Below are 15,598 nucleotides of genomic sequence, written 5' to 3'. Positions count from 1 at the left end.
GACACACACTTACAAACTTGCATGTGCATTCAGAGACTCGCAGAACGCTCATTCTACACAACATCTGGACTCCTTAGAAAGTCAATAGTGTGTATGGGCTCCTCTCGCTCCCGTTCTTAGGGATGCCTTTCAGAGGGAGACAGACACAATATCCTGAGCGAAGTGAGGGGAACTCGTAATATTACATTCCTGAGCCAGGGGAGGGAGACCCCTGCCTGAGGGGGGAGTATAGAGTGTAAAGTGAGGAGACACACACACACACACAGAAGGAAAAGAAAAAGAGAGAGATGAGAGAAAGGGAGAGAGAAAGAGGGAGAAAGAGAGAGTGATAGAGATAGAGAGATAGAGATGAGAGGTCACGGGATTATAGGCATAGAAAGAAAAAGAGAGAGAGAGTGATAGAGAAAGAGAGAGAGAGAGATGAGAGGTGAGTGAATGATAGGCAGAGAAAGAGAGAAAACTGAGCGTGTGTCAGTCTGTGTGTACATGCGCTTGCATGCATATCAGAGTCTGTGTGCATAAGTAAGTATGTGTGTGTGTGTGTGTGTGTGTGTATTTGAGTATTTGTATGCCCTGGTAAGAGCAACTCAAAATATGCAACGAGGAAGGGAGATGGCTAGAGTGAAGGGAGCGAGAGAGGGAGAGGACTTTAGAGAGACGGAGAGGAAGAGCCTCGCCTTGCATCATACATGCCGAGAGCGAGGGGAACAGAGAGGCCGGAGACGAGAGTGACGGGAGGAAAAGGGATGAGGAGACAGGTGGAGAGAGAGACCAGAGAAGGGTGCAAGAGAGAGAGAGAGAGAGAAAGAGAGAGAGAGAGAGAGAGAGAGAGAGAGAGAGAGAGAGAGAGAGAGGGGTGCAAGAGGATCCTCAGAAGCGCCTCATCCTCCATTCCTCTTCATGCCACAAAAGCAAGCCGTCTCAGTCACCCTGTCACCTCTCGATGCCACTTTCATGGCTTGCAGTCGCACCCCAAAAAACTTCTGGGCTTGTGAGTCAGTGTGCATACAGTGAAAATGTGTGTGTGTGTATGTGTGTGTGACAGGTGTCCACAACTGCTTCTTTACTTGAGTTGCATCCTGAGAACTCAATGAAAAACAATGGCCCTGTTCTGGGATGGCCAACTGATGCTGAGTCACAACTGACTGGACAGAGCAATGGCTATGAAAAAAAAACAATGGACAGGGTACACTCAGTCAAAAGTGGAGCCACTAGAGGAAGATTTCACCAAATATATTGAATTCTGGGCAGACCTGGCCAACATTCTGCATACTTCTCATGCTGAGTAGTAGTTCACTCAGTAGTATTTACTAGTCCAATAGGAACTTTCTGCACAGACTCTGCATTAATAATGACTAATATGGCCAATTTGGGCTTCAATTCTTCAGAATGTATGTGTGTGATGCCATGCTGTTGATGTCCATGTCCATTACATTACATTTCTAAGTGATACCGCCCACAACTCTTGCCCTGAACACCTCATTTGAAGAGAGAAAAGGCTTATTTAAATGTGATTAAATTGGCCGGGCTCACATCTAACAGTAATAATGTAATATGCCTAAATCCCTCATAGTCATTACAGGCCAGGATCAAATGCCTCTTTTTTTATTTCTTTCATGCTGCCAGTGAACTGAGGTGAAGTGAGGGTGAGACGGAGGAGAGCACACTGGACTGGAGGGAAGGGGAGGGCGAGGAGTAGGGGGCTCTTTCATAAAGTTCCATGTTAGGATCGATACATTGGGCCCGTCACACAGAAGAAAAACTCTCCCTCCCTGGCTGAGCGAGAGGGGGGAATCCCGGTGGCACACCATCTGTCTGTCTGCGCTCAATATCCACAGTGAGAGAGCGAGAGAGAGAAGAAGAGATAAATGGAGAGAACCAGAGAGAGAGAGAGAGAATGAAAGAGTGATACGCAAGTTAGCACACCGCGACTCACGTTCAACAATTGAGCCTGGCGGTGATGGATCTACAGACCGACCCCCCCTACCCCCCTACTCTCTTCCTCCACCCCTCCCCAACAGAACACAAAACAGGGGTGAGGAGTTGGTAAAATGAGGGGGGTGCGGAGATTGGACAGGCTGAGACGTGGTGACCTAATGGTGGCACGGTCTAATGGCAATTTTATACGCAATCGATAATCTCCCTGCTGAGAGGGACGGTGGCGGGGCTGCTGCTGCGGCGGCAGGCGAGAGACGGACAAACAGGTGCTGATAGTGGCGAGGTGAGCGGAGCGGAGCGGCGCAGCGCAGCGCACAGCCAGGCGGCGTGGAGCGGAGACGAGCGCAACATTCATCTCTCAGCCTGCCAGCTTATCAGCCAACAAGTGTGCAAATGCCACAGAGATGGATTTACACGGGAGCACACGCACCAGCACCAGGGGGGGCATGCTGAAGAGGGAGCCATGCTGGAGAGTTCACACACACGCACACACACACACACACACACACACACACACACACACACACATGCACACACACACACACACACACACACACACACACACACACACACACACACACACACACACACACACACACACACACACACACACACACACACACAAACATGCGCACACACACACACACACACAAACATGCACACACACACACACACACACACACACACACACACACACACACACACACACACACACACAAACATGCGCACACACACACACACACACACACACACTGTTTCAAACACAATTACAAAATTATGTAAAAGAATGTACAGTAAACACAAACACACACAAACAGTAAATAGCTGGTATTTGTTAAAAAAAAATGTCTTCAATATTGCAACATTGCAATCTCAGAACTCTGGCAGCATGTCACAACACATATAGGAATCAGGCTCACACACACACACACACACACAACACGTCTTGCCACTGCTCCTTTCCTTTACATTTCATTCCTGTTGCTCGCCCCCTTTCTCCCTCTTTTATAGTAAACCGAGTCTCTATTGTGTCCATTATCAATTCCTTTCTGGGACGTGGACGCTCCATTGCTGCTCAAACTGAGTCACGCACCAACGCGGGAGCTGTTTACAAGGCAATCTCAGACAAAACACCGTTTAGCTTTATCAAACACGCGCTAATAAATCATACGCTCTTTTGCGACGTCAAATAGTGGGGCAGTTTTTATGCGTAGAATGAAAAAAAGGGGAAAGGAGGAAGATGAGGGAGGGAAACGGAGCAGAGGCAATTAGTGAGAGAGAGAAGAGAGGGAGAGAGAGAGAGGGAGAGAGAGAGAGAAAGATGGTGAGAACTGGAGCAAAAGTGGAGGAGAGTGTGATAGAGAGTGAGAGACAGAAGGAGAGAGAAGGAAAGAGAGAGGGAAGAGAAATGGGACTGAAATTGGCATGTGTAATTCTATGCAGGCTTTTCATCTCAGTGCAAGATACTCCAGACAGATAAGCTGTCTAATCCGCTGCCTGATCAAAAAAAATCTGCATTTTACCAATTAAAGGGGACCTGCCAGTAGTCAGAGTTGGGGTCCTTCTCTCTGAACCACCCGAGTTTATCTCTCTATAGCACAGCAGAAGGAGCCGCCATGCCTGTGTCTTTCTTCACACACATAGACAGATAGACAGACACACACACAATCATGTTACAACAAACATACTGTACATCTACCTCACACACACATGTGCAACAAACATACATCTACCTCACACACACATCCCCCACACACACACAAACATGCACACACACACACTCACACACTCAGCAGTAAACTTACACAACTCCACCCTGGGTTCATACACCCACAAAACCCCCTGCCACTATCAGGGTCAGCCTTTGAGTGGGACAGTGAGTTGAAGAGGTGGCCTTTTATTACACAAGAGCCTTCTTCTCTCGCTCACTCTCTCCTTCTGTTGCTCCCTTCTCCCTTTCTCCATCCCTCTCTCTCTTTCCAACAGTACACCCCACATATCCCACATTAAAGAGAGCTGTGCCCTTATCTTTCTGCTGCGCCCCTTCAGGGGAGAAAGGTTGAGAAGAAAAGAGGGAGAGATAAACAGACACACACACACACATATATATATATATATATATATATATATTTAAAAGGACACACAGTTTTATACACACACACACACACACTTTTCTAATGTATGAATGAATAAGGAAAGGAAATGACAATATAAAGTGAGTGAATTGATGTGGTAGGCAAGAGTGAGTGAGTGAGTGAATGAGGGAGGGAAAAGAGTGTGTGTGTGAGAGAGAGAGAGAGAGAGAGAGAGAGATGAGGCATCTGAAATAAATAAAAAAGGCAAGTGTAAATTGACACCCGCCTGGCTCAGGCAGACTGTGGAGGGCAGATAAGTGCGCTAAATTGCACAGATGTGATGCTTATCTTATCGCCAGTGCGGAGAGCGCTTAAGCAGGCCTGATAAAGGCACGCCACCACAAGTCATATAAAGAATGCTGTTAACACGCAGACACGCACACACAGACACACACACACACACACACACACACACACTCCAAAGATGTACAGGCATAAGCACACAAATCCAAACAGCAGGGACACCTTTAATCAAGGTGAAGCAATGAGGGTGGCATATGAGCACTGGTGTGTGTGTGTGTGTGTGTGTGTGTGTGTGTGTGTGTGTGTGTGTGTGTGTGTGTGTATGTGTGTATGTGTGTGTGTGTGTGTGTGTGTGTGTGTGTGTGTGTGTGTTTGTTTGTGCTAGTGTGTTTGTGCGTGTGTGCGTGCGTGCGTGCGTGCGTGTCTGTGTGTGTGTGCATTGCGTCAAAATGTGTGTACGTGCACTTTTGATCTAAAATCAGGCCCAAAGAAAAGAGAACACAAGAGGAAAAACAGACTTCCAACATGGAATTACCATATTTAAATGACTAAATTATGTTATAGAGGTGCTTGGTGGATGGTGAGACCAACTGCAATAATAACAACAGAATCAGAAATGTTGAAATATCAAACCAAAATGGTATGTGTGTGTGCGTGTGCATGTGTGTGTGTGTGTTCGCATTGCACACATTCTGCATGTCTATATTTCTGATCTGAGAGGTCAGAGCAGTTTGTTTAAAAAGCTCATTTTCCCCCCCGAGCGGAAAACAGACGCAAGAGGCAATTTTATTTTTTAATTCTGTTTTCCACAGCGATTCACAGAGACAAGCTGAATTAGAGCGGGGGAGGGGCAGTCCATTGTTTTCATATATGGAGATTCCAGGGGCCCAGCACACCCGCAACACACACACACACACACCCCCCAACAACCCTCCCTACCCTACCCGACTCCTACCCCCTCCGCCAGAATTCGTGAGGAGCCACTGTGGTCCAAATACTGTACTTATCCCATTACTGACGGGGGAGAGATAAGAGACTTTTCTCCTCGGCTCTGCTGAATTAGGGGCGAGAGCGGCTCTGTAGGCGAGGAGGCGCTTTATTAGCATGGCCACCGCACCAGCGTGGAGAACGAGGGGGGGAAATAAAATAAAATAAAAAAAAAGAAAAACACACACACACACACACACACACACACACACACACACACACACACACACACACACACACACACACACACACAATAAGCGGAGAGGAGGAGAAAAGAAATAGGACGGAACAACGGCGACAAAGAGAAAAACAAAAGCGTGAAACTGTTCAAGGCTGTCAGAGGAACAAAAGCAGAGGAAGGAGAGGAAGACGGGTTGATGCAGGGAGGGAATGTGTGTGTCTGTGTGTGTGTGTGTGTGTGTGTGTGTGTGTGTGTGTGTGTGTGTGTGTGCGCATGAGAGAGATTTAGCTCCTGTGTGGTGCTGGCAGTGTGTGTGTGTGTGTGTGTGTGTGTGTGTGTGTGTGTGTGGAGGATGAGGTAGGGGAACAGGAGAGGTAAAGAAGTAGGAGGCCACCTGGAGTAGAGAACATGGAAGGGTGAGCATGTGTGGAGAAGTTCCAGGCTGGAAGGGTTTAGTGAGAGCATACTATACATACACACACACTCTACACACACACACACACACACACACACACAGACCCTCTCTCTCTCTCTCTCTCTCTCACTCTCTATCCCCCTCTCTCTTTCCCCCCCAAGCACCCGTTGCCTTCGGAAACAGGGGCAAGAAGTTGTCAAGATCCTCAACCTTTGAGGCGAGCCCTTCAAATGCGGGAGGCAGCCCATTCCTCGCCCAGGATATCAATTATAGATAGGGCTGAGCGTGGCCGCCACGAATTGCCATGTCAGACGGAGGAGAGACAGCCTTGGAGAGCTGAGGATCTTTCTATCAGATGTGTGCTGATGGGGGTGGTGGTGGTGGTGTGTGTGTGTGTGTGTGTGTGTGTGAGTGTGCTCACATGTGACTGTGTGTGTGTGTGTGTGTGTGTGTGTGTGTGTGTGTGTGTGTGTGTGTGTGTGTGTGTGTGAGTGAGAAAGAGTGTGTGTGTGTGTGTTTGTAAGAAAGTGTGTGTGTGTGTGTGTGTGTGTGTGAGCGAGAGACAGAGCTGATGATGGGCTCTTAAAAGGGGACATAGTGGTGTATACCTTCCCCAGACAGGCCCAGGGCTTTCATGTAGCCCTGAGGAGGTGAGTGGCTCTCTGGGTCTGGACTGTGGCTAACCCAACATGTGGGATGGAATGGACCGAGATTTTAGGAGGCGTCCATGGTCAGTGTGACCTTGTCTCCACTTGACACACACACACACACACAACTACTGTACACACACACACACACACACACACACACACACACACAACCACACATACAAAACCACACACAAAGGGAGCCACTTCTAAGCTTCTAGTGAAGCAGGCAGCTACCTCAAGCACTATCAGCTGAATAGGGGACTTCTTAAGGGCCTGTAAGATGGAACCCTCTCCAGCTACACCAAGATGCTCTAAGTGACCATCTCGGTCAGAATTTTGTGACCTTTAATCCAGGTCTCTGGACCTTCCATAACCACCGCCACCACAGCATAGCTCCCCTTTACTGGTGTAAGTTACTTACGTGCACCAGCTGCTCCTGGGTGTCGAACTCGCGGCAGCAGCTCTCCCAGTGGCAGTTGGTCTCGTACACCACCTCCGGCTCCTGCTTGCCCTCGTCCTTGTCCCCCTCCTCCTTCACCAGGGTCATTCCATCCGGCTGGTCCTAACATCAGCGTGGGCCGATGGGGAAAAAGAGGGAGAGAGAGGGAGAGAGAGGGAGAGGGAGGTGAGCTCTGAAACCTCTGAGAGTCGTGATGCCTGACATGTTTGGTTCTGACAAGAGGGAGCTGTTGAAGAGGAGTTGCTGCAACGTCATATGATGGGTGAGCAGGCCGCATGTCTCAAGATCACTGCTGAGTGAAGCGCAGAATTAAAAGCCTTATCTGAACTTCACTTACTACAGCCATGACTGTGCTAATGACAAATGCTTCATGTGCTCTACAATGTCGAAAAAAGTAAATGAAATAATGACTGTTGACTGGCCAAAGATGGACACAGTCAGAGTTAATAGGCATCGCTTTGTTTTAAATTCTGGTGATGACTTGACATTACAAATGTGCCAAAGGACAACTTAAGTTTGAGGAAACCAGAGCAGGAAGAAGAGACATCCAAGAAATCAAAGGCATTGTGTGTAGAAAATATCAACCATCTCTCGGACGACCAAGAAAAATATGTTTCTGATTAAACAGAGTGATCCTCAGTGTTTCAAGTTCAAGCAATTGAGCTGCGACTAGTCATCCTGCAAAGGAACTGATAAACAATGGAAAGGTTTGTTTTTTTTTGCCTTTATACAGGGAAATTATTAAAACTGTTCCAAAACGTCCACCAATAACACAGCAACGGACTGTTTATCTTGACTTCTCCGGGAGTGTGAACAGCTTGGAAATGAAAACACAGTCATGGCTTCGGACTGCTCGCTGAACTCCGCCGTCTTGAAGGCAGCAGAGGTGAAACAACTTTAATGCCATTCCAGTCACAGTTCTGGACGCCCTAAAGCTAGCATCAAGGTCTCATACCACGAAAACCTGGTGGGAAAGTCCCCTCCATAACGTACAAACCCTCCTCTTGTGTAGTTAAATATATAGCTGGTCTTTGGTGAACAGTCGAGGAATCACCCCCCCCCCCACCCCCCCCCCCACCTCTTCCCTCGGATCCCCGCTCGCCCACTCACACTTCCTCTTCCTGGTTGTTTCAGTGCACTTCTCCCATACTTCACTGTCAGGATGAAATACTGTGGGGCTGAGCAGGGCAGGGCCAAGCCACTGCTGAGGGAGCTCTTGGGCCCCCACTGCTACACAGAGCTGTAATTAGCACGGGCCGCTACCGTGGAGGACATACACTGGCTGTCATTATATGGGATGGCTTTGGCTGGACTTTGGCTGAGGGAGAACCTGTGGAGCTAAATTCAGACTGGAGGAGTTTGAGCGGACAGAGCTACTAAGAGAGCTCTGGAAAAAGGGAGAGATCACATTGGATACCTTTGAAAATAGCTTAAGTGTATAAATCTCTCATCTTAACATATCAGGAAAGAAAGGCGAGCGAAGAACAGAGAGAGACGGAATGCACTGATAAAAGGTTAGGGGAAAATAACGGATCTGAGGTAAATGATTGCCACAAAAGACGAGGGGCTGGCAGGATTGACAATCAGTCCCTACTGACACTAAGCCTGGAGCAGGAGGCGGTTTGCCTGCGGTGTGCCACCCCACTCTAGCAATGAGCAGCGAACACACAGCGAGGCCCCATGGAACAATCTGCAGCCTAATTTCGCTTTCATTTTTCTGCCTTCCTCATTCACTTAGGCATCTGATTAAAAGGAAAACAATTTCCTCCTCGTGCTCCTAAGATCAATGGGGCTTATCGCCTGTGCGGCAGCAGCAACAACAAGCCGCCAGAATGAAACGAGCAAACAAATAGTCTTATAGAACGTCCCATAATTGGCCCTGGGGCAGCACTGTGTGTGTCTGCATCTATTTGTGCATGTGTGTGACCGTGTTTATTTGTGTGTGAGTGTGTGTGTGTGCGAGTGTGTGTGTGAGTGTGAGTGTGAGTGTGAGTGTGTGTGAGTGTGTGTATGTGTGTGTGTCTGAGTGTGTGCTTATGTGCGTATGTGTATCTGTGAGAGAAAGTGTGTATTTATGCATACAGTACGTGTAGGTGGTGTCATGCTCTATATCTGTGTGGGTACATCTTTAGGATAAAGTGTTAGTCAAGAGTGGATTATGTTCTAACAAGCTTGTTTGCGGCCCACTAATACTTTGAATCCTTCTGTAGTGTGGGTGTTCAAATGATGAGAGCTAACACAGAGAGAACTGGAGGAAATGAGTGTGTTTACAGGGGAAGGCAGGGGAGTGCAAACAGGATTCCAGCTCACCTGGACGCTGCCCGCTCCTGGGCTGGCTGGGTCCTCATCGGGCTTGAGTTTGGAGCGCTTGTGGTGCATGGGGTCTCCTGTGCTGCTCACGGCAGACTCACTGGTGGGCTTACTCTGCAAGGGGGACACACAATACAGACGGATAAGGTCAGGAGAGGTACTTCAAGACTTCACTGAAATATTTACCCTCTTAGATTATAGACTGTTTTTGCTGTGGTGGTTTGATGTGGAAGCTATAATTTTCCATTTGAGACCGCAATAACAGACCGCATATCTGGGGAAAATAACCCTGTTAATCCTTAACCCTATAAAATGGCATGCTTTTAAAAATCAAATTTCTAGATTGCTAAATGGCATGATATGGAAATAGGTCGTAATACGGATATCAACTGAAGTGAAGATATTGAATTGCACAAGCGTCTGATGAGATAGCAGAGGTATAATAGTACAGTGAATGATGAGGTAGTCGTTATTGTATTATGGTGAGTGGTCTATGAATGACCACTGTCCTCTCAGTTACAGAACATCCAGTCAAGCTCAAGCTCCCCAATACACAATGATCTGTGTACTGTCTGTCAGCACATTTTCATTCATTCAGCCGAACGCCTTCATTCCGCAGGCTTGACTATTTTATTCCCCCAGTTTGACCTCCATTGACCTTTTTACAGCCGTGACCTGCTACACTCGCTCTCTTTCCCTCGCACTGCCAAGGGAAGTTCCCTGTTCCCGGCCAGAAAGTCCAGAAAAAAAAAATAAACAGTGAGAAAGAGAGAGGGAGAGAAGTAACATTCCCTGGAAAAAGAAGCAGAATTCCTTGGCTCTGAAGAACAGGTTGCCTTGCCAACTGGCAGCCATTGTGCAGAACATCTCTCCTACTCTGATATTTATCCGCACTGTGCATTCTCTGTGTAGCCACAGAACACCTCCCAGCGTGTCTCTATTTCCTACACATACCATTCGTACACACACACACACGCGCGCATGCACGCACACATACACACACACACACACACACACACACACACGCATGCACGCACGCACGCAAGCACGCACACACACACACACACAATTGCACACACACATGCCCACACACACACATATGCTCATACAATCTGAGCTTCCTCTATTCTTTGGTTCTAAAACTCCTGAGACTATTTATGGTCCCCCAGGTGTCTGGGAGGACTTAGGAGTGTTTCTGGCACCAGTATATGAGGAGATGGGAACAAGGATTGTTCTACTCAGATTCTGGCGCAGATAAGAAACTGATTTTCAAACTGGAGGAGCATGGAGAAAATGTAATGAACTGCTGAGTTCTGGATACTATTACGAATTCAAACTGATCTTATCCAAGCATTCCATTCTTTTAAAAATGGAATAAACTTGGTACAGGACCAAAGAGTCTACAAGAAGCCATGAGTACCAACACCTTTACTTTGTGTTATGAACAATTCTACTCGATGTGCTTTTTGCTGGGGACCAGAAAAGTGTTCAGCCTCTTCCTTTTTGCCACATCTGTCACGGTGAGCGATGCTCCCGGCTCCTCATCCCTCCGCTTTAATTGTTCTTTTACGACCACCTCTCCAGACAAATGCCCTGTGTTGTACTTCTATTAAAGCACGCTGTCTATGGGGGGAACTCTGTCTGAAATGGATGATGCCGTGGAGAGGTTAGGATAGAGCACTGTAATGGTTTGAGCAGAGCGATTGACGATCCGCCGGCCGCGGTCTACAAAAGAAACCTCTTACAACAACACGTTCACCATTAGACGAGGAAGCAGATCCTCAGCCAGATCTAACACTAAAGGCCCATATCGCACGAAGGGAGTCGATATCTACAAAAAGGGTGCTAAGGAGTGTTGTTGTGTGTCCTGTGTTGTTGTTGTGTGTCCGGTGTTGTGTTGGCAATGTTGGCATCTGGCGGTGCTTTTTCTGTGTATGTGTTTTAGACATCCTGCTGCACACTAAATAAAGTGAAACTTGAACTTGAACTTGAACTAAGTTACTGGATATGGTTTATTTGTTTTTGGTGGTGTTGGTGGTGGTGGGGGCTCAATATAAGCAAAACACTGAGATAATTTGGTGGTGGATATGATATTGGGGGGGCGGGGAGGTTTCGATATAAAGCGAAAGGGGGATAATTTAGCGGTGGATATGCTCTATTAGGCACCCCACGCAGCGGCGAGGGACGGAGGAGAAACAGGGCGCTCCCAGAGGCCATCCCTCAGAGGGAACCATCCGGTAAATATCTCTGTTGCTGCTCATTTGCTCTGCTGTGATTAATGGTGTCAGCACTGGGATTTGGTTGCTAACAAGGCCCTGTGTCGTCTCCTTGGAGGTCCAGGCGAAAATAACCACATTGGGACAAACAGCAAATGTGTGAGTCTCTGTATGCGTGTGTGTTTGTTTGTAATCTCCCATGAGGGGCCACTCTTCTCTTCCAGGGAGGGCTACCTACAGTGAAACAACACCTCCCCTCCTGTTTATCCTGCTGTGCTGACAGTAGGCCTAAGCCGCGTGCATGTGATGCCAGGCTGCGTTGGACCAGGCTTACCTGGGCTTCGCTGGAGACCACGGATCTCTCGGTGGGTGCCAAGCCGGCGGAGGGGATGCCAGGCACCGGGCGCTGGGTGGCGAAGGCTGGAGAGTGGTGGATGAGGGGCGGGCTGTGCCCGAACGCCGAGCTCACAAGGCCTGGCTGCCGGCCAATCAGCTGCTGGTGCATCTGCAGCGCCACCGGGGTGGGTGGGTAGGCGAAACTCAGGGCAGGGCTGGAGGAGACAGGAGGAGGAGGCGGAGGGGTGCAGAGGAAAGGAATGAGACAGAGAGAAAAATTACAAGAGCAGAAATATTAACCACATAATAATGTCGAGGTCTGTAAAACAAAGTACAAAAAGAAGTTGAAAGAGCTGGTTCCAGAAATAAAATCTGGAAAGGCTAAGTATTTCATTTTTTCTCTTCATCTCTTCTCAATGAATCATATTTTTGGCCCTCTTAAAACTACTAACTGAATTTACTGAGTAAATTTATGATGATCTTATACAGAGGCAGGAAATATAATTGTGATTTTTTGACTACATAGACCATTGAATCATATTAGCATGGAACTACAATATACTCCTCTAAATTGCATTCTAAAGTAGTTGCATCATACAATATACCCCTCAAAATCATTCTAAATCATATTCTATAAGTACTTGCGTGCATAAAAAGTAAGGTAACTTTTACTACATCAGCACATAAATAATGATTTTACATACAGCTACAACTGCACTTGAAGTAGGTGGAGAGATAGTTATGGTGGAGGAGGAGGAAAACTAGTAAACAAATGGATCATTCTGCTCTGCTCAAAGTCCCTAAGGACAGTCCCACACGCAAGCCGGTGACGGTCCCAGAGCCTGGGGACACCAGGCAAACTTCTCCTAAAGGATATTCATCTTGTTAGTGAGGAAACGTGCTGCAGTGTGTATGATATATCTCTACATCACACTCACTGCGTGTGCGAGCTTCATCATCTTCACCAGTGGAGTCTCTTCAGCTGAACTCCTCACCCGTGACTCTCAATGTGTCTCACATTAGTGCATTTCTACTACAGGAGTCCTGCATGCTGATGATCTGGACCAATGGGCCTAAACTCACCAAGCATGGTTGGATGCACTACATTGATAGATGGCTTAGTCAAGTAAAAAAGAAATCCACCAAGGAAAAATAACAGATCACAGTAGAATAATAATTTAAAAAAACAAAGAAAACTCCAGAAAAGTGGAGAGGATGAGAGAAAGAAAGAGACCATAGAGAAGAAGTACTCCTGACAACGAAAAAAGTGGAGGAAAGGATATGACATAAAAAGTGATGGGCAGAGCAGAGCAGACGCCTGCTATGGCCCCAGCATTGCGCTGAAACAAGGAGTAGCTCCCCACCGAGGGAGAGGAGAGTGAGAGGGCGGCCTAACTAAACACAGCTCCACCTGGCTCGATACCAGACGCTCCGCTGCGGGCCGAGACTCCATTCATCCTGCCCCGGTGACGGCTCCTCTAAGCTGCCCCCATGCGTCTGCGGACCTTATTACTCGCCGAGCGGAAATCAATGGGGCGCATCGCACCCACAGCCCATCCACGTGTCATATCACTCATCAGTTTTTCGGAGGCACACGCAGAGACCATCTCGGGACCCTGTCGGCTCCGGGAGGCTCCATGATGGATCGGCTCATGTGGAGCTGGAGCCCCCCGCACCCCTCCCCCCTCCACCCCTTGCCCCCCTGGATCAGTGATCAATCGCTTAGGGGTGGGGACGGCAGAGCTGGAGAGAGAGTGTGCGCTTCTCCGACCCGAGAGCTTGTGCGGTGGACTCCTTGCTGGGAAGATCTGGTTTGACGCACACCACCAAGGATGCTGGGAGATGGCTGCCTCCCTCAGAGAGGGATTTGGCCACCCCTGGAGGTCTGACATGGAGACAAGCCTTCAGAAACCTGCCAAAAAAAACTTTTTTTTTTCTCCCTGGCAGAGGGACCCATAGTGCATACCCAAAGGCATAGGGCTGTTCGATTCAATATTCGTTTTGTCTATAAAATATTCGGCTAATATACTGTTTAACTCTGTTGGGGGTTTCTGAGTAGCTAGTCCCTTTTGTTTTTTAGTTTTCTCTTGGCCATTAAAAAAGTAGTTTTCTCAAACAGTCAATCTACATTAAGAGCAGTGAGAATCGTTTAATCTCTAGTGTGATTATGGCTGTCTGCTCTTCTGCCATGGCCTTCACCATGACAGGGCTCACGAATGCCATGAACTGTCAGCATCCATGGAGCAAACACAACTCACAATCCAATACAACTGTTGGATCTTGGATAATTACTCCCACATGACAAAACAATGGCAACAGAAAAGAGGCAAATATTCCCAAACACGTTCAATTTTCCTCAGAGTATATTCCCAACATTTGCATATGTAAATGCATACAGAAACTGATAAGGTGAAGAATAGAGAGGTAAGGGTCAATCCAATCAGGCAAATCAATTGGCACTCTGGTATTGATTACATTTCAATGTCTTGCTTGTTGATTTAGTGGACTATAACAGACTCTATTCACAACAACAGTCGCTACTGACAATGTATTTCCCTCCCATGCGTACCTTAATAACAGGGACAAATTGATGCAAAAAATTAATTGAAACGGCCGAGAGTTTACTTTGTTTGTTAGTTTAAAGACTTTCAATTAATGGAGTGAATTTTAACTTCGCGACCTGACCCTGCTGCATTCAAATTGAACTGACCCATACCCTGGAAGAGATACTTTTCTCTCCTTTTCTAATGTCAATTTCTTCATTTATTCATTTTTCACACCTCCCCTCCTATCCCCTCTTCCCCCATCCCCTTCAGTAGTGCCCTTTCATCTGTCATCCCCCCATCTCCCCTCGTTGGCCACGTGAAGGATTGTGTGGCGGTGGCATTAGGGTAAAGCTCTCTGCGCGGATGATGGCGAACACATTAATCAGGTGATGCTTATCAGACAGTCGGGTGAAGGGAGCGCGGGAGAGACGAGAGCGGAAAAGAGGAGGAGGAGACGGAGAAGAGGGAGGAGGAGGGGGAAAGTGTGTTCACACGTTTCTTCCTAATAGCGCGTTTCATGTTCTCCCGTTTATTCTGCAGCGGGACATTCATTCATCACTCGCTGCAGTGCGTCCGTGGCTGCTTGACTCCGTATGCTTTCACTGTGGATCTCTCTCTTTCTATCCACCTAGTTTGCTGGTGCATCCTTTGCCTCTATTTTGAAGAACATACTGCATCTTATATGTTTCTACTTTTCTCATTGACTCCCAGACATGGTTTTAATAAATAAAGTAACACTGCCTCTGTTATATTGTACAGTATAATTATCTTTACTGTACTCACATAAATCTACAAAATAATTACATGAATTAATATTTTCCAAACAAATCCAAATTACACAGCTGTACATTTATTCAAAATAAACCAAAATAAATGGCACTTTTTGTAAAAAAAATATAAGGACTTAAAAAGTGTGGGTTTTAGGAACCAGACCAATTTTTTTAAAATGGTGTTAAATTAAAAATTTTGGTTTGAGTGAGTGAGTGGACCTGCCTAAGAGCGTAAGTAATTTCTTAGTATTAGAAGCCACTATTAAGAAAAGCTGAGACTGTTCATTACTCTGGAAGTCGGAGTCTGTTGCTCGGACTGTTGGAGCGTCTCTTACCTGATGGCTCCAGCAGAGAGGTGTCCATAAGAGCCGCTGGTGGACGAGCTGGAGCGGGAGTTGTTGAGGATGGTGA

At 47.2% G+C, this 15,598-nt stretch overlaps 1 protein-coding gene across 1 annotated transcript in view; it reads right to left on the bottom strand.

The window, feature by feature from the left end:
• The window catches only part of gli3 (GLI family zinc finger 3), a 117,155-nt gene that overhangs the window by 10,318 nt on the left and 91,239 nt on the right, over window positions 1-15,598 (bottom strand). The window contains exons 7-10 of the mRNA XM_048265793.1: window positions 15,523-15,598; window positions 11,870-12,086; window positions 9,320-9,433; window positions 6,971-7,111 (exon numbers count right to left, since the gene is read on the bottom strand). The exon at window positions 15,523-15,598 is cut by the window's right edge and continues 123 nt beyond it. Coding sequence (XP_048121750.1) covers window positions 6,971-7,111; window positions 9,320-9,433; window positions 11,870-12,086; window positions 15,523-15,598 — 548 coding nt within the window. The remainder of the gene's footprint in view (window positions 1-6,970; window positions 7,112-9,319; window positions 9,434-11,869; window positions 12,087-15,522) is intronic.

Source organism: Alosa alosa, chromosome 16 (assembly GCF_017589495.1).
Source record: "Alosa alosa isolate M-15738 ecotype Scorff River chromosome 16, AALO_Geno_1.1, whole genome shotgun sequence".
NCBI lineage: Eukaryota > Metazoa > Chordata > Actinopteri > Clupeiformes > Clupeidae > Alosa > Alosa alosa.
This window is presented reverse-complemented; position numbering and strand designations above follow the sequence as displayed.